At 40.4% G+C, this 20,295-nt stretch overlaps 1 protein-coding gene across 1 annotated transcript; it reads left to right on the forward strand.

The window, feature by feature from the left end:
* The first annotated feature begins 431 nt into the window (after positions 1-431).
* LOC132130863 (probable G-protein coupled receptor 34) lies at positions 432-2,256 on the forward strand. The gene is made up of 2 exons (XM_059542702.1): positions 432-448; positions 1,221-2,256. Exons 1-2 carry the CDS (start codon positions 432-434, stop codon positions 2,254-2,256), a joined length of 1,053 nt encoding a protein of 350 aa, XP_059398685.1.
* Positions 2,257-20,295: the final 18,039 nt, after the last annotated feature.

Below are 20,295 nucleotides of genomic sequence, written 5' to 3' on the forward strand. Positions count from 1 at the left end.
CGTGACTTTTGAAATTCGTGACGTTTCGTGAAGTATGGTAGCCCATATGGTGCTCTGCATTTAACCAATCCAAGTGCACACACAGCACTGAGTTATATATCTATATATCCAGCGCCCGGGGAGCAATTGGGGCTCCAGGGCCTTGCTCAAGGGCACTTTAGCCATGGGTATTGAGGGTGGAAGAGAGCACTGTTCATTGAATTGATAAGGAGTTATCAGAAAAGTAAGTCTGTTTAGTTGTGATATCTTACAATCAATATATAGCCTAGTAAATGCAGGTTAAAGTGTTGCAGATGTAACCGGTTAAAACTTGGAGTGGCGATGAGGTCTTAAAATGTACGGAAGTAGTATTAAAACGGCCTTAAAAGATATTCAATTTACCTCCATGATTCCTGTATATACCCTGAAACATGACAGTGACCTGTGTACATATGCATTACAGGAAATGGTACGTAGCTCATCAGTTCTGTGTATGGCTTTTGTTATGATCTGTAGAACTAAAGAGAATAAATGTTAAAATAAAAAGAATCTTATAGAAGAGTCTTATAAGAATCTTACTGTGTGTGAAAGTGAAACATCTACAACATTTTATTACTAAGCACATGACAGAAGATGAGGACACTGAAAAGCAAACCTTTATAACGAGATGGATGTTTTTTGTTTTGGTTCTTTTAAGGTTGTTTAGGCTGTTACAAATCAAAGAACTCTAAAGCAGAGGTCTTTATCAATTCTCCTGGAGACCCACTGACCTGCAGAGTTTAGTTCCAATCCTAGTGGCTCTCCAGGAGCAAGCCTCAACTGTGCAGTGTTGGGGGTAAAAACTAGGTGATGGTCACCATTTATCCTTTTAAGCAAACAGATATTTCCTGTGCTCTGAAAATGGAAGTGAGTTTTGCTTTTCTATCAGATTGGTTTATCTAGCACTCCTTTAGAATTTCTATTGAGGTTAGCAGTCATGTCAACCACAGCAACCCGGGTTCTACGTCACATGCGAGCAGAGTTTCCTGCATAGGTACTGGAGTTTCTGAACTGTCATGTATCTAGTCACTTGCTCAAGCACAAGCAATCCAGCTACACAGGTAAGGGTGTTCTTCTTTTCTTGGGATCTTAACATTTGTTAAAAAGCAATTCAACAAGTTGTAGAAATACTTAGTTAGATCAAGAAAGAATTGTCATAATGCAGACATTTTTTTTTATCTTTTCCTCACATGACTCATTAGGAAGGAGGAGCACTGGTCAGCAAGTGTACACCAATTTTTCACTGTCACAGTGATGCAGGAAAATAATTTAACCACCAATGTGACCTGTCAGATTCATGATGGCATATTATCACCCTTCTTGTCAATGGGTTACATTGTAATCTTTTGCATTGGTTTCCTATGCAACACTGTCACACTCTATATATTTTTCCTTCGGCGACACACAGACTCTTCCATGGCCGTGTACATGCAGCACCTTGCACTAGCAGACACTCTGCTGGTCATGTGTTTGCCCTTCCGAGTTTACTACCACAACAAAGAAGGTCCCTTCTACTTGTGCAAGTTGGTGGGCATCTTCTTCTACATCAACATGTATTCCAGCATCCTGTTCCTCAGCCTAATCAGTCTGGATCGCTACTTGAAAATTATCAAGCCCGTTTGGGTCTTTCGAATACAAAAGACAAAGTGGAGCCACATGGCAAGCTATATCATCTGGGTGATCCTCATCTCAGGAGGAGTGATTCCCTTTTTTACAAGCAACAGTCAGAAACATCCGTGCAACAAGGTTTGCTTCCATTTCCACAGCAAGGGGCCTGTCTGTGGGACCATTAACCTGACTACAGTGGGGCTCTTCCTTGTTTTCTATGTAGCCTTTCTTTGTTTTTATGTTAAAATCACTAAGAAACTCAAGACTATGTCCATGGGTAATGGTGACCCTAAGGCACAAAGTCGCAAAAAAAGGGTAATCATGAAGACTTTCTTAGTACCAGCCATTTTTACTTTGTGTTTCTTGCCCTACCATGCGATACGAATACCATACGTTCTGGCTCAGATGAATGTGATTGGAGATCTTCAAAGCCAACAATTGTTGCACATCTTAAATGAGAGTTCCTTGCTATTGTCTGCTCTGAATAGCTGCCTTGACCCAATTATCTATTACTTCTTATCCAGCGAATACAGGAAAACAATACTGTGTGCCATTCAGGGCAAGTTTAAAAACATGCATGCTTTAAACAGAATGAGAATCAGCATAAACCGCACCTTCACTGAAATTTAGCATTAAATAATTACTTTTCCTTTTGTAACTCGTGAGGTCTACTGGAACATTTTTTTTTTTTTTAATTCAACAAATGTAAAATATTTAATTTTAAATTATGTTTACTATTGGTCACAGCTTGGGCACAGTTGAGTGAATTTATAAATGATCATAAGAATTAATATCTATATTTACATGAATATAAAGTATATATGTGCATGTATGACAGTTCTAACATTTTTGTAATAATAATAAATTAATAATATTAATAATAATAAATAAGAAGGTGTGCCCAATCCTCCAACTGGCAGTTATAGATACTGAATATGTAGTTGTAGCATTATCTCTAGAGGCACTGGTCCTCAGATTGTTTTCTTTTGATGTCAATTTTGTGGTGGTGCCCAGAAAAAAATGTATGTATATTATATTATATTAACGTAATTTAGGCTAAATAGGAATATTAGCATTTGGTTTCAAAATTTTCTTTTGTAAATGTGTTTTATAAGTTCTCTGCGAGAACTTATATATTTTTTAACAATAGATTGGATGCACAGCTGTTGACGTTAACAACAAGATACGGAAAGCATTGATTTATATCTGAACTATACAATAGTATATTTGCTTTGTAGTTTAATTATCCCTCTCTCTCTCTCTCTCTCTCTCTCTCTCTCTCTCTCTCTCTCTCTCTATCTGTGTGTATACAGTTTGCATTTAGCATTGTATTTTCTCTGCTATATGTGACCCAGAAATGACATGCAACCAACCATTTGTGAACCACTGAGCTAGGTTATTTGAGTGTACATTTGTGGATAGACTTTTTAGTTTTCCTTCATCACTTTATTTAACCGTGAGAACAACCTGTATTTATGATAGTTAAATATGTGTAATAAGAAAATGACCTTTGTAAAGGTTATGGATTTCTTTGTTTGTGATAGTTCCCATGTAGTAAGCATAGGTGTTGTTGTGTTATGAGTGTAACCCATGTTTGTGGTGGTAGACCTTTGTTTAAGAGTTAGCCACATTCAGCTTTTTTCTAAATGTGAGAGCAATGTGGGAAAATACTATATATATATATCTGCCGATTCCCACATCGAAGAATATGTTTAAATGTTTGATTTGATTTTGTTGTTAAATAACTGAAACCTGCACAAGATTACAAATGCAAATAGTATATAAAATTGTTTCTATTTCTGTTCATTCTTTTTCTTCATTCTTTTTCTTCATGCCCTTTATAAACTGTTTATGCACATATTTATACATGCCTGTCTTCTGGCTAAAGCCATTATTGTACAGAGCATGGAAATAAAATACAAAAGACATTTTATTTAAATAAAATATCTCAATTTACCTACATTTTGCATTGTTTGTTGCAAAAACTGCAGTTCTCAGCTGATGTCTTAGATATGTTTAGGGAGCTTGACATGATGCTCAGAGCTGCTGTGTGGGTTTGTTGTCATTTGTTTCTGATCAACAGATTGGAGAGTGCATTGATGAACTGATGAGAAGTTTTTTTTTCTTCTTTTTTTCTGCAGCTAGTGGGTGACTTGTAGGATCTTGTTTGTGACTTGATGAGTTTCAAGTTCAGATAATTTTCCACTTACACTCCATATCTCATGTAATACATACACACAGACACACACACTGGTTTCCATTTTTTATGAGGACATTCCTTAGATGTAATGGTTTTACCAAAAAACGTTCTGCATTTTTATATTTTTAAGATACTTAATTATGTTTCCTCATAGGTACCAAAAAAGTCCCCACAATGTCAAAATTGACTGGTTATGTGGATGAGTAGATGATAGTGTTGTTTTGGCGGCCTCTAGTCTATGTGTGAAGCTGTCATTTTAGTTTTTATTCGTTTTAGCCACGTTTAGTCTAGTCAAGTTTCAGTCAACTAAAAGTCTGAGCATTTTAGTCTTATTTCAGTCAGAATTAACTGATGACATTTAGTCTAGTTTTAGTCAAAGAAAACTGTGTTTAAGTCTCTTTTTAGTAATGCAATTCTATTTAACCCAGTCAGTAAAGTATAAGTAGTTGTATAGATGAAACTTTGTTTGTTGTCGTCTTCTAAATAATGCTGCGAGTGGGGCTTGAGGAAGTGATGTCGCCTGGATCTGCACAGTGCAACCTGATGCAGTCCCTGAAGTGAGACACAGGAAACAGAAATACTGCAAAATATCAATAATAACGTGACTAAACGAGGCAAAATAATGTTATAACATTTTGTTTTATCTAATTTTTGTCAACGAAAATGAAGATACATTTTAGCATAGTTTTTATTTTGTAAACCACATTTAGTCTCATTTTGATTTGTCAACAACATTGCATTATACATTTAATTATAGTCATTGTCATATGACTAGAATTTACGTTGTTTCTCGTCTTGTTTTCGTCACTTGATAAAAGTTCGATGGCGACCATATTTAATCATAATGTTCATTGACAAAATCAACACTAGTAGTTGATGGAAGAAATTTTAGGTTAACACAACTTGTCTGTAAAATTATATTTTGATCTTATAAGATTGACTAGTCACCTAGTGCTTCTTATGATACTGATTTTGTAACATGAAGTGAAAGATCACCACTTCATTTTCACTCATGACCTAGTTACATAGACCTTGCACCATAACCAGTTATGATCATCAAAATTTAAGCAGCAGTAAACCTAAGCTGTCCACACTTTGCTGTTATTTTATTATATATATATATATAATATACTAGTGTCCTTTTTTTATAATATTATATTTGTTACTGTCATGACGGAAGAAAGGAAGCAAAATGCAAGTAAACTCTTTATTGACAGAATAATTAGGAAAGCTTCAGCTGACGGCGGGTGGTGCAGGGACCTCGATGGGCAGCACTGGACAGACAAGATGGTGAGTAGAGTGCGCTGGTGAGTGACAGTGATAAATCCAGATGATTACGTAATCCACTGAGAAACACGGAACCGGAACAATGACTCACGAGACTGAACACGCTGAACAGGAACAGGAGTGAGACAGACATGCAGCATGGAGGACCTCAAACAACGATCTGACAAGAGAGATGAGAATTGGATGAGTATTTAAAGGTGAGTGGATTAGCTGAAGCTGGCACCGTGAGTGAGATCCGCTGGCCACTGATCAGGTAATGATGGCCGGTCATGGCATGGATGGAGGGGGACCGCGACTTCGGATTCCAGACTGGGAAAAATTTCTTTCGGTTTGACCATTGCTCTGGGGATGAAACCCTGAGGACAGACTGACAGTTGCTCCCACCAATCTACAAAATTTGGACACAAACTGGGGTCCCCTGTCGGAAACCACATCTGTCGGGAGGCCATGTAAGTGAAAGACGTGATCTACGAAGGTCAATGCTGTCTCCTTGGCTGAGAGTCATTTGGGCAAGGGAATAAAGTGGGCCGCCTTCGAGAACCGGTCCACCACGGTCAAAACTACCATGTTGCCCTGGGAGGGCGGGAGGGCGGTAATAAAATCTAGAGCAATATGGGACTAGGGTCTCGAAGGGACCGGCAGCGGTTGAAGTAACCCATCTGGTGGTCGATTGGAAGTCTTTCCAGTGGCACAAATCAAGAAAGCCAAAACAAAACTGTGAATGTCGCGAGCCATAAGTGGCCACCAGAATCGTGCTTGACCAAAAACCTTAGTACGATTAACTCTGTGATGACAAGCCACATTGGAACAATGTCCCCACTGAATGACGTTGGATCGTAATCCCTCCAGCACAATAACCTATTCGGTGGGCAACCGGGCGGAGGCATTACACCCTTCTAAGGCTGTCTTGACCTTCGATTCGCCCTCCCATGTGAGTGTGGATACAACTATTGACTCGGGTAAAATACACTTGTGCCCACCAAACCTGCCTGGAGTTCAGTATTTTGGCATTTCTGATGTATTCCAGATTCTTGTGATCAGTCCAGACTATAAAAGGTACCCCCGAGCCCTCTAACCATTGGCGCTATTCCTCCAATGCTAACTTGACTGCCAATAACTCTCTGTTGCCAATGTCAAAATTGCGTTCGGCAGGAGATTACCGATGGGACAAAAATGCGTAAGGGTGCATCTTGTCGTCTGTGGGAGAACGTTGGGATAGCACTGCACCTACCCCCACCTCAGACACGTCGACCTCCACCACAAACTCAGACACAGCCTCGGCACTCGTTGGACATGCTTTATGTGTTCCTGGAGAGAAAAGGAAAAAAAATCAATATGTCATCCAGGTAGACATATATGAACTGATCGACCATATCGCGCAGTACGTCGTTGACGAACGCCTGGAATACCGCTGGGGAGTTGGACAAACCAAAAGGCATGACCAAATATTCAAAGTGCCCCCTGGGGGTTTTAAAAGTGGTCTTCCATTCATCCCCCTCCCTAATGCGAACCAAATGATAAGCATTATGTAAATCCAATTTCGTGAAGATCGACACTCCCTGCAACCTCTCAAAGGCTGAAGACATCAACGGCAAAGGATAAGTATTCTTTACCGTGATGCTGTTCAGTCCCCGGTAATCAATACAAGGTCACAGAGATCCGTCCTTCTTCCCCACAAAAAAGAACCTCGCCCCCGCTGGAGAAAAGGAAGGGCGGATGAACCCTGTAGCTAGAGAATCAGAAATATATTTCTCCTTATCCCCCCTTTCCGGAACGGAAAGCGAATATAATTTGCCTTTAGTCGGAGACTTACCTGTAGCTTACCTGTAACCCTGTAGCTAGAGAATCAGAAATATATTTCTCCATATCCCCCCTTTCCGGAACAGAAAGCGAATATAATTTGCCTTTAGGAGGAGACTTACCTGACAGTAAATCTATGGCACAGTCATAGGGGATGATGCGGAGGAAGAGAAGCAGCACGATATTTACTGAACACTTCCTTCCAAGTGTATGGTCCATGAAATTACCTTCAGCCCTGGAGTCCAGAAGTGCCTGACAGTCGTGGGTGTGTGCTGACCATCTCAGTCTTACCGGGAGGAGCGTAGATGTGGATGAGGTCTTCTCAGCGGAGATACCACCCGATAGTAGCCTCATACTTACTATTGGGTTTGGCCTTTTACCGGACAGTTGTAAGCATAATGGCCTGCTCCACCACAGTAGAGGCAAAGGCCCTGGGATATCCTCCTTTCCTTCTCCTCCCGGGAAAGCCGAGCTCGCCCTACCTGCATGGGCTCATGATTGTAGACGGGGCTGACCGCGTCCCCGCCGCTGACTCATGGACCAGCAGCTCCTCCAGAAGTATGACTGGGCAGGATCCGTCGCTGTACTCGGGACAGTCCTGCATCTACTCTCAGTGCCAACTCAATCAGTCCGTTAAGGGGTGTCAGAAGAACTCAAAGATATAAGACTTACCTGGTGTAACCATCATTTGCCTCACGCAGTGAATCTCCTTCGCATAGAGTTGATCAGCTTGTTAATTGTGGCCTGTGGAATGTTGGTCCACTCCTCTTCAATGGCTGTGAGAAGTTGCTAGGTATTGGCAGGAAATGGAACATGCTGTCATATACGGCGATCCAGAGCATCCCAAACATGCTCAATGGGTGACATGTCTGGTGAGTATGCTGGCCATGCAAGAACTGAGATGTTTTCAGCTTCCAGGAACTGTGTACAAATCCTTGCAACATGGAGCCATGCATTATCGTGCTGCAACATTAGGTGATGGTTATGGATGAATGGCACAACAATGGGCCTCATGATCTCGTCATGGTATCTCTGTGCATTCAAAATGACATCAATAAAATTCACCTGTCTTCATTGTCCATAACATACGCCTGCCCATACCATAACCCCGCCGCCACCATGGGCCACTCGATCCACAATGTTGACATAAGCAAACTGCTCACCCACACGATGCCATACACGCTGTCTGCCATCTCCCCTGTACAGTGAAAATCGGGACTCATCTGTGAAGAGAACACTTCTCCAAAGTGCTAGACACCATCCAATGTGAGCATTTTCCCACTCAAGTCGATTGCAATGATGAACTGCAGTCAGGTCGAGACCCCAGTGAGGACGACAAGCATGCAGATGAGCTTCCCTGAGACAGTTTGTGCAGAAATCCTTTGGTTATGAAAACTGATTGTTGCAGCAGCTGTACTGGTCTCAGATGATCTTGGAGGTGAAGATGTTGGATGTGGAGGTCCTGAGCTGGTGTGGTAACATGTGGTCTGTGATTGTGAGACCGGATGGATGTACTGCCAAATTCTCTGAAACACCTTTGGTGACGGCTTATGGTAGAGAAATGAACATTTAATTCATGGGCAACAGCTCTGGTGGACATTCCTGCAGTCAGCTAGCCAAATGCACGCTCCCTCAGAACTTGCGACAGCTGTGTGATAAAGCTGCACATTTTAGACTGCCCTTCTATTGTGGCCAATCTAAGGCACACCTGTGCAATAATCATGCTGTCTAATCGGCATTTTGCTATGCCACACCTGTGAGGTGAATGGATTATCTCGGCAAAAGAGAAGTGCTCACTTACACAGATTTAGACAGATTTGTGAACAATATTTAGGAGAAAGAGGCCTTTTCTGTACATAGAAAAAAGTCTTAGATCTTTGAGTTCAGCTCATGAAAAATGGGAGTAGTAGGGCTCCAGCTGTAGAGGCCGGGTTGGGGGGGCGGGGGCTAGGGCCGCAACCTTGGAGGCTGCCCTGCCATGGCCTCCTGAACTGCTTGCACCGCCATGGCCTTATAGACTACCTGCTCCACCATGGCCTCCCGAGTCACCTACTCCATCATGGCTCCCAGAGTACCCTACTCCACCATGTCCTCCTGAACTGCCTTCACCGCCATTGCCTCCTGAGTTCCATACTCCACCATGTCCTCCTGGACTACATGCTTTGCCATGGCCTCCCGAGCTCCATGCTCCTTCATGGCCTCCCGAGTCACCTGCTCTGCTGTGGGTCCCAGAAGGGGCTCCACCCTGGTGGCCTTCCGTCCAGTTAGCCTGTCCCTAGAGGCCTTCAGAGCGCCCACCCCCAGTCAGTCTTGTGTTCCTGTGTCTTGTGTTTCCAGATGCGCTCTCAGGTTTACGCTGCTCTCACTTAAAACATGTTCGCTGCAATCACGAATCTCAGCTCTTGCTCAAAGTGTGCGTGCTCCAACTGTGTCCCGTGGACTGGAAATGATTTATTTTAGCACCTGGACTAAACCTTGTCAAATAAGATTTATCTAAAAAAAAGTGGTCATACAGTGGAGTAGCAAGTAAGCCACAGGCCCATATGCAAAACATTTGTATGGACTCCTGATAAGCTCAATACGGCCATCAGGATGCACTACCAGCCTAAACAATGAGGTCAAATTCATATTTAAGATGGGGAATTAATGACAACAGAATGTCAGGAGGCCAGTTTAATGCCCCATGTGAATGACGCTCCTTTTTACAGGTGCCGTTCTAACGCTTTATCAAAAAGTTGATCCTTATTACATTCTTAAATCTGATGCATTATCCTAAGACTTTTGCATACATACAAGTAAGGGAATGAACACCCCCTGTTGATCAGACTAAAACTAGCTTCAGCAGCAAGCTAGTTGTTCACAATGGCTTACCATACCATGCTACCAGCTTCAAAAACAACAACAAAAAAGTCAAATTCGTGATTGAGGTGGGGAATTCATAAAATAAAATAATGAGAAAAGGACCAAATTGCCAACAAAGCTATGCTGATGATACCCAGATCTACCTAGACTTATCTCCAAATGACTACAGCCCCATTGACTCCCTCTGCCAATGTATTAATGAAATTAATAGTTGGATGTGCCAGAACTTTCTTCAGTTAAACAAGGAAAAAACTGAAGTTATTGCATTTTGAAACAAAGATGAAGTTTTCAAGGTGAATGCATACCTTGACTCTAGGGGTCAAACAAGTTAAAATCAAGTCAGGAATCTTGGTGTGATTCTGGAGACAGACCTTAGTTTCAATAGTCATTTCAAAGCAGTAACTAAATCAGCATACTATCATTTAAAAAACATTGCAAGAAATAGATATTTTGTTTTCCAGTCAAGACTTGGAAAAACTGGTTCATGTCTTTATCACCAGCAGGGTGGACTATTGTAATGGTCTCCTCACCAGCCTTCCCAAAAAGACCATCAGACAGCTGCAACTCATCCAGAATGCTGCTGGCAGGATTCTGACTAGAACCAAAAAATGTGAGCACATCACACCAGTCCTCAGGTCCTTACACTGGCTTCCAGTTACATTTAGGATTGATTTTAAAGTACTTTTACTCATCTATGAGTCACTCTATGACCTAGGACCGAAATATATTGCAGATATGTTGACCGAATATAAACCTAACAGAGCATTCAGATCATTAGGATCGAGTCAGTTAGAAATAGCAAGGGTTCACACAAAACAAGGGGAGTCCGCCTTTAGTTACTTTGCTGCCCGCAGTTGTAAATGTATTTTATTTTATTTTTTCTTCATGATTATTTTACTTTCTTTTATGTAAAGCACTTTGAATTACCATTGTGTATGAAATGTGCTATATAAATAAACTTGCCTTGCCTAATATTTTATGGATGAAGAGGACCACATTTTGAAAGACTTTTTATACAGGAAATTGTTGTATAACCCACCTTTATAAAAGAGGGTAGGTGATATGCACGGCCCTATTGCTGTTAACTCTTTTATTTCAGTGATAAACCTGTCCTGAATGTCCTTTCTGTGTCCAAAGAGAAACTATTTTTCATGCACTCAGTTATTGTATTACAGCATTTATTTGTGACACTAAAATAATTTTTTTGGTATATTTAATGAAAAATGTTCTATTGAGATTTTTATTTTGGGTTTGAAATATTTTCAGAGAGAGAGAAAAAAAGTCAGTTTAATCTGTTTATTTTATCTGTCAGTTTAAATATTTAATTTGTCAGAATTTAATTTTAGGGCAAAAAAATGTTTATATTAGCCAGAAAAATAACATTGAACAAATGTCTAGTGATAATGTTTGTGTGTGTTTTGAGTTTGGTAAAATCTAGAATGTTGATTTATTTTCTGCATAAAACTATGCAAGATCTTTCTACTTTTGAACAAATATGGTGCAGTCATGGTGCTTTGTGTGCATTGTGTGAAGATGTTTTTTTTTTCTTCTGTTTTCTCTAATGTGTCTCTTGCTGAATGTATTGTCTTTAAGATTTTCTGTAGTAATTGAGTCTTTGAGTAATTGTAAATAAAGCTTTTTTTCTAAATCATATATCTCATATTCATCTTTTTTGTGATTGTTTAAGATAAATTCCTTTTGAATTGTTTGAAGGGTTGGATAAAATATTCACCAAGCTTGGTTTTATATTTTTTTACAAAAAAAAAAAAAAGCAGTGGTGTAGTGGAGGGTATACGCAGGGGTATGGCATATACCCACTTCTTTATCACCCGGCATTGCCCACTCACTTATAAATCCACTCTGATGCGCGTCATTTATTAGTGTCCTGCATTAGCCAAAATCATGACGCCCGCCTCTCATCTCGACAAATCACCTGAATGCAATCGGATTCAGTCTGGGGGCTTGAGTGCATGTCAGGGAGGCGCGCAAAGTGATAAAATAATATTCAACTATTGACTCCTAATTTGAATCAGTACATTATAACGAAAACAATACCTTAAGAATGAAAAGAAGCAAGATTTTTGCAATCTATTTATTTATTTATTTTTTACTGTTAAAAAGTTCAAGGATACAGTAAACTAATGCCTTCAAACAGTAGCCTATAGTTCACAACTGCTACAGAGAAAACCTGACCGATTTCATTAGACATTGTATACAGAGTGACGTCAAGAATTATTCTTGTCAGCATGTAATTGGCTTAAAAGCACAAGTGTTTTAAAATGGAGGCTGCTGAAACCTGATGGCATTTTTTTGGATTATGAGTGGATCCATATAGTAGCCTGAACAGTCATGTTTAGTGATCTTTTGGCGTCTCCTTGTGGTCCTCTTTAATATCGCAGCTTGCCTAGTGCTTAATTGTATTTAAAATGCTCTAAACAATTAATTTGTATTTATTTATATTTTTTGCACTATATAGTATATACATAAATTCTAAAAGGTATTGGGGAAGTAGGGGGTTACCATTTGCCCATCACTGTATGCTAGTGATGGGATTTATGGCTCTTTGAGGGGATCCAGATCTTCGCGATCTTCTTTTGGCTCTTTTTAAATATTTAGTCAGTTTTAAGAAGCCAGCTTGGGGGCATCTCAGTTTATCCTGGAAATAATCACTGGGAGGAAAAATGAGGTGAGATTTGTAGTCAAATAATTAAAACTCAGATATCACACACCAATATCTGAGTTTGAATTATTCTGAAATATTGATTATTACCTCGTTTGTCATGTGTGGACTATATTCCATAGGGTTGCACAAATCCCTCTGCTTAGACAGTGACATCACTATTTTGGATTTACCTTTAGTACAAAGTGTCTGTGTGTGTGTGTGTGTGTGTGTGTGTAAAGCTACGTTGACTTATGTTATTCATACAATACCTACTCAACTAAACATCAAAAACAAAGCCGGCTGCAATGAATTTCTGTGCAAAACAGCTTTTACTACAAACACTTTCACACAAGAACATTGTTATCACACAAGAACATTTTGATAGAAAACAAAAAATATTTAAAGTAGATAAAATTAGAATAAATAAAATGGAAATGTCTACATACTACATACTATTACTACTGTAAACTTTGCAAATAGGACATCAGCCCCTTCAAGTCAATGAACAATAACAAAGTGGGCTGCAATGAACATGCACAACTAATAACTAATATCATCACGCTATAAAGGGTTGGCCTGCGCTGGGTGCGCCCCTCCCCCTATAACTGTTCTGTCTCGCGAAGGAGCTCATTTGTTTGCATCTGTGTGAAATACGCATAGGAAAAAAGAACGACAGAAAGAACGGCTCCCCTCCAGCCGCGACTCGGCTCCCATCGTTCATGTTTATGAGCCGTTCAAAAGAATCGGTTCGTTCGCGAACGTCACAACTCTACTGTATGCCATGGGAGAATCAGTCAGTCAAACACAGGAGTAGGCTGCACAATTCTTTTTTTTTTTTTTTTTTTTTTTTTTGTATCAAATAGAGATCATGATCCTCCTACAGATAACTAAACAAAATAGCTTGTATACTAGAGGTTCTGACAAAATGTTAATTGTTGCAGTCTATGCAATTTTTTACATTTCTATTATTTATTGCAAAATCTGCACCTCTTTTGTGGCTAATATTAATTTCATAATGATCCTTACTCCATGAAGTCAAGTAGCATAAGTTACAGTACGTGAAAATGTGTAAAAAAAAATGGGGGCCTAAATTAAGAGTATACCTGTTATGAAGAGAGTCAGACGTTCAGATCCAATTGCAGCATTTATTAAACAGAATGGTCAGACAGGCAGAGATCAGGAATGGCGTCAGGTGTGTCAGGGATAACCAGAATCGTAACCAGAAACAAGCAAAGATCGGGACAGGCAGCAGAGAATCAGAGTCAGAATACACAGTCCAAAGGTCAAACATGGGAATAACAAACACAGGGGAAAAACGCTCCGAAATGTAGACAGGGCTAAACAAGACTTCACAGTGAGTGAGAGTGATTGTGCTGCTTATATGTGTGTGTAAATGAGGTGCAGGTGTAGCAAGGAAATTGGCTGATGAATGAGGTGCAGGTGTGGCAAGGTGATAGTGATGCAGTGACTCATGGGAGATGTAGTTTGGGTGTGGTGCAACAGTATGAGAGGTGCTAGTGTCCAAGTGATGATATGGTGACATCTGGTGGTTGATGGGTGGAATGGTTCTGAGTGGAGTGCCCTCTACTGAAGTTCATGGGCACTCCATCTAATGATTGTGACAATACCCAATTCTCCAGGCACAACTACACCACTGGTGTGAAGTATAAGAAGAATGGAAAGCACAGTGTACACTTGGTAACTTTCTAGTTGGACAAACAATGTTGGCTGTTTTAAACAGGTCATATAATGTTGCCAAAAAGAACATTATTTTGTGTATTTGGTGTAATTAAATGTGTTTATGCAATTTAAGGTAAAAAAACAAAAAAAAAAACAAAAAAAAAAAACATTATTTTCCACATTATTTTCTCCTCTATGTCCGCCTTTCTGAAACGAGTAATTTGTTTACAAAGCTCATCGGTCTGAAAAGCGAGGTGTGCTCTGATTGGCCAGCTATCCAGTGCATTGTGATTGGCCAAATTTATGCCCCTTGCCATACTGTGATGCGTGTCCCAGTCAGAACACAGGCACTACAAGACCCATGTCAAACAAGCCATTTGTTGCATCCAGTGGGGCTTTATTATTACGGATTATAATGACTCATACTGTGTTTCTATGCATTGTGTTGCACTCGCCACGTAAACATAAAACCATGTTTGCATTTGTGATCAGAGAAACGACAAACAACAAGCTCTACTCTACACCAGTGGTTCTCAATTCCAGTCCTCACACCCCCCAGCTCTGCATATTTTGTATGTCTCTTTTTGTTAACACACCTGATTCAGATAATCAGCTCATTAGAAGTGAGCTCTGTGCATGAACTATGTTCCCATTAACATGGTCCCTACACAGTGTTCATTGCTCCCTATTCCCTGAGCAGGGGAAATCTGTTGAAGTTTGCCTCACTTCAAAACATTCATTCATGGATTTGCGCTGCACAACATCTTCACACATGGACAAGTGTGACATCATATACCTCTATAAATAAATACAAATTCATTTAAATTCACGTCTGCACACGTGCAATGCACTTTGAATGGAACATATATGTTCGCTTCGAACTGGAATCATGGCAGAATATCCTGTGATGTCCACTTCGCAGGGCACTTATGATGTGCTGCACACATCTGAATATTTGGGTTGAACTATTCTGGAACAGTGTTGTAAATACTACTTAAACACTGATTTCTAGTTGTGTCCTCTTTTAGAAGGCCAAAGAAAGTATTTTTGCTTTCACAACAAAACAGAGTTTCCACGACATGGCGCCGGCTGCAATAGCGAGAATAAGTTAAGCCTTCTTTCTTTGCGTGAACATTTGGGTGGTGTTATGCAAATCTTCCCTCATTGTGATGTAGACATGTGGAGGTGTGTTTAGATGAGGTGTTTTAGGAGGCCGTGGAAGAGCCTTTACTTTTATAAGGAATATATCTTTGGGTTTATGCCTTTAGTCTTTGATCTTCTTCATGCACCAAGAGCTTGTAATACTCCAGAGAGAAAGGGAAATTGAAATCGCATCATATGACCCCTTTAAAATCCCATAAATGTAAGAATGAAGGGGAAAATGCTGATTTCCTTTAAATGTTCAAATCTTTAGTAGAGGGTCATGTTGCTTTGGAATATACATACTGTAAATTAATAAATAATATGCACTTTTTTATTTGAGGTGGAGTGTGAAAAATGCTCTTGTGGTGAGAGAGGAGTTTGGAGGATTGTTTTTATTGGTGAATTGTAAAGATTGTTTCTAAACTAGTTGTATTGAATTAAAGGAGGTTTAAAAGTCAAAAGTCTCTCTCTCCCTCTTTTTTCATGCTTTCTTAAGCTGTCATAGACTTGGTCTACTATTTTCTGGTTTAACCTGTTAACCTGCACCTCCCATTATGGGACTCACAGCTGAAAATGACCTATATAACTTAAAATTGTAATAGTTCCTGACTTCAGTGTGCTACACACACAAAATAGTGTCTTTGGAAAGAAGATCCTTTGGGCTTTACTGTCCATCATCCAGAGTTAAAAATGCTAAAAAAAAAGTTATAGACACTGAAGCGACTTTAAAAAAAAACAGTATTTTTTTTATTTCATATAAAAATATATAATAATAATACATTTTATTTGTAATGTGCTTTTCTTAAACCCAAAGCGCTACAGTAATAAAGTAATAAATAAAATAAAATAAAACACCAAAAGCAATACAACAATTCATTAGAGAAAGACAGTCTTGAATAAATGTGACTTAATCAACTTTTTAAAATCACCCAACGTTGGTGCATTTCTGACATGCGGAGGAAGTACATTCCATAGCTTAGGGGGTTTATATGAAAAGGCTCTTTCCCCCATGGTCTTTAGCTTACATGATGGCTGGTGAAGTGAAAGAGAGTTAGTAGAGCGAAGAGAGCGTGATGGAATATAAGGACTGATGAGATCACAAAGATACTCAGGTGCAGTCCCATGAAGTGCCTTGTATGTTAAAATAAGAATTTTAAAATCAATTCTCGCATTTACGGGAAGCCAGTGTAATTGTGAAAGAACCGGTGTAATGTGTTCACGAGGAGAAGTACAAGTAAGCACACGAGCGGCAGAATTTTGTATATACTGAAGCTTGCTCAACGATTTAGCTGCAAGGCCAGAGAACAAGGCATTACAATAATCTAACCTAGTTGTTATGAAGGCATGTATAAGCCTTTCTGTGTCTGCGAGAGAAAAGGTTCAGTTTTGCTGAAGCTATTAATGAGCAATGGACATCAGGACTAGTGGTGATGTAAATCTGCAAATCATCCGCATAGCAGTGATACCCAAGACCATGTTTCCAAATGATCTGCCCAAGTGGAAGCATATAAATGTTAAATAATATTGGACCCAAAACTGAACCCTGAGGAACTCAGGCACGGTATCTGATTTGTAGTTACCCAAGCCAACAAACTGGGCACGATTCATTAAATAAGACCGAAACCAATTGAGGACAGCTCCAGAAAGACCCAACCAATTTTCCAGAGTGACATACAGTGTCAAAAGCAGCACTGAGGTCTAACAAGACCAAAATACTGCATGCACCGGAATCCGTCGTGATAAGAAGATCATTTACGACCCTAATTAAAGCGGTTTCAGTACTATGCCCTCTTCTGAACCCAGATTGAAAAGGTTCAAAGAGACTGTTCAAAGCTAGGTTATTATTTAACTGAACAGCCACAACATGCTCAAGAACTTTAGCCAAGAATGGGAGGTTAGAAATCGGCCTGTAATTGGATATATCAGATACATCACAACCAGTCTTCTTAGGGACTGGTGTAATGGCAGCTATTTTTAGTTCTGGAGGAACAATTTCAGAAGTCAATGACAAGTTCACAATTGAAGTCATAAAAGGGCAGATTGATGCAAGGCAGTTCATAATGACCGAGCAGGAAACCGGATCTAAAATACTGGTTGTAGAGTTCATGGACTTCACTGTACTTGTAATAAAATCATCTCTGACCATTTCAAAGTTTGAAAAGGTAGTAGTTGGGAAGTTTGAAGGCTGGATATTAACTAGCTCAAGAGGAGTGATGGTATTTAAAGTGCTATATATATACCCTCAGCCTTACCAGTGAAATAATGAAGAAACTTATTACACTGGTCAACAGAGTAATGAACAACGGCCTTAGTTGGTTTGAGAAGATTGTCAACAGTCTTAAACAGCAATTTAAAATTTGTTGCAGCGTTACCAATGATGCTTGAATAGTGGTTCCTACGTGCAGTATTCAAAGCAGAATGGTAAGCAGACTGTTGTTCAGTGTAAAGAAGCCTGTGCACCGTCAGGCCAGATTTTTTGTACTGCCGTTCTAATTGTCTTCCGGCAGCTTTCATTAAATGTAAATCCGGGGTAAACCATGGACAGGGTTTCCTAAAAGTAACAAGCCATTCTCGCACAGGTGCGAACTCATCCAAAAGTGAGGAAAGCATGGAATTATAGTGCTCCACGGAGTTAATAGTGGGAAGCCCAGAGACAAAAGTCTATGGTTACTTATACCCATGTCGATACTATCCAGAGATTGGATACCAACACCAGCAGAACATACCACATCCAATATATGGCCCAGCCTATGGGTCAGAAAAGTAACATGCTGTTTAAAGTCAAAACCATCCAAAATATCCAAAAAGGTAGCAGTTTTGACACAGTTTGGAATAACAATGTGGAAATTGACATCACCAGTCAAGACCATAGACGGACAGAGTGGATTAAGAAGTGTCAGCAACTCTTCAAAAAAAACAAAAAAAATAAAGGATTAGGTTTTGGTGGATGATAAATGAGCAGCACAAGAACAGGTGAAGCACCATTGACTTTAAAAACAAGACATTCAAATGATGAAACAGTTGGAGCATCAATAACATCGATTTATATATTTGATACAAATATTGCAGCCAAGCCACCACCCTTACCCGAAGCTCGAGGCACGTCAATATATTTATATCCAGATGGGGCACACATGTTCAAATTAAGATAGTCATTGTCTTAATGCCAAGTTTCACTGAGACAGAGAATATAAATTTTCCTGTCAGGGATAGTGTCAGTGATAAGTGCCGTTTTATTGTTAATTGACCTCGTTTTGAAGTGAGCAAGTCGCATAGTGCTACAGCACACATTCGCCATGGGTTTTTGAGAGAGACCCTCAGGATAGCGTAGGTTACCATGGCCGATTCCACGGCAACCAGAAGTACGACGCAGCGAGCGCCTGCGGCTCGACCAAAGTGCAGTGACTCCAGCACCGGCAGTAGAGCGACTCTGACGAGAGCCTCTATGATTATAACTAGGCTGGCAGAGGAGCTGCATGGAACGCAAAGTTTGTATGACGCTGATATCTGGACGGCCATGGTGTCCCAGGGACAAAAGATCAGAGAGAGAGTACCTCAGCATGGTGAAGTCCAGAAGTTCGGTCCACTGCTTTATGCTGGTTCCTGATAAAATCAAATCGCAAATAATCCAGGTGATCATATGAAGTCGCATGATAACATCCAAGAGTTGTTACACAGCTATTGCACATGGAGAACTTGACGCAACTCCAGGGACCCGTTTGATCTCACATGGAGACAGCAGCAACAGGCAGAGACAGTGCAGGTGAATCACGGCAACCAAATGTGACCAGCAGCAGACAGACCAGGGGGAAACACTTTAAAGCGCTGGCTCAGAAAAGGTAAATATATGGAAATCCAGCAGCAAGTTAAGACTCAGAAGAGTTTAAAATTATTCAGAAGAGTTTAAAATGAATTAAAATAATAAACAACTAAAATATGGCAGGAGAAGTGGCAGCCAAATGTGCGCCAACGTCCTCTCCGAAAACCGGAAACTTCATGAAACATACCCCCCCCCCCAATTTTTTTTATATGAATACCAAATGTATTGAAGGGTTCTAAAAACTATTTTAGTAATTAAACATGACACTGCATAGTTTGTCAATTATAAAACCATAGACAGAATCTTAGACATTGGAAGGTTTTTTCTTCTTTTTAATTTTTGAGCACTAGAAAAATACAATAACAATAATTTGAGTAATAATAAGAAATAATAATAATAAATATTGTGACACGTGTCCCGAGCTCTCATCAGCGTCGCTCTGGAAACCGAGCAGTCACACCTGCTCCTGCTCGTCACGGGCTGAGCGGCCACACCTGCACCCCATCAAGAAAGGGAAGGGTGCGTTGAGGGACTCCCGCGCCACTAGAGACGTGAGCTGCTGGACCCGCGATCCGGATGGGAACCGCACCCGTTTGCACGGCCGACGGGCCAGGATGCCGGGCCGTCCATCCCCTACCAGCGCTGCGGCCAACGAGAGTGATGCGGCCGCTAGAGGAAGCCGCCGCCCCTTGCGTCCCGGACCGAAGAAGGGAGCGCGTGCGGCCACCGGACTCCGCCCCTTACCTGGACCCTTCCTCCATGAACATTGCCCGACCCACACGAACCCCGCAGCACGACGAGGACACCAGATACCCTGTTTATTTTGGACACTCTTCCCCTTTGACCATCTTTATCCCGTTTTATTTGTATATACTGTTATATACTTAATATTCACAGACACTAGTATATATTCGGCTACAGTCTGGAGCCCTGCACTTAGACTAACACAGAAGCGACTGAACGCAGCTACGGCATCCCTTGTGGCATCCCTAGTTGCCGTTTTACTGTCTGGTTTGTCCAGTCTGAAATACTGCTAAACGCGTTTTCATTTCTTCTTCGTGTGTTTGCAATGCATTCTGAGCAGCGAAGAAGAACCGTGAAGCGGTTATGCAAAGCTAGCGGTTATAACTAGGTCTTGTTTAAGAAAATAGTATCGGATCGGTATATGAGTTCATGTTCTCGACGTTGCCAGAATTTGTTGTGGTATCGGTGATA

The sequence above is a fragment of the Carassius carassius genome, chromosome 47 (genome assembly GCF_963082965.1).
Source record: "Carassius carassius chromosome 47, fCarCar2.1, whole genome shotgun sequence".
Lineage (NCBI taxonomy): Eukaryota > Metazoa > Chordata > Actinopteri > Cypriniformes > Cyprinidae > Carassius > Carassius carassius.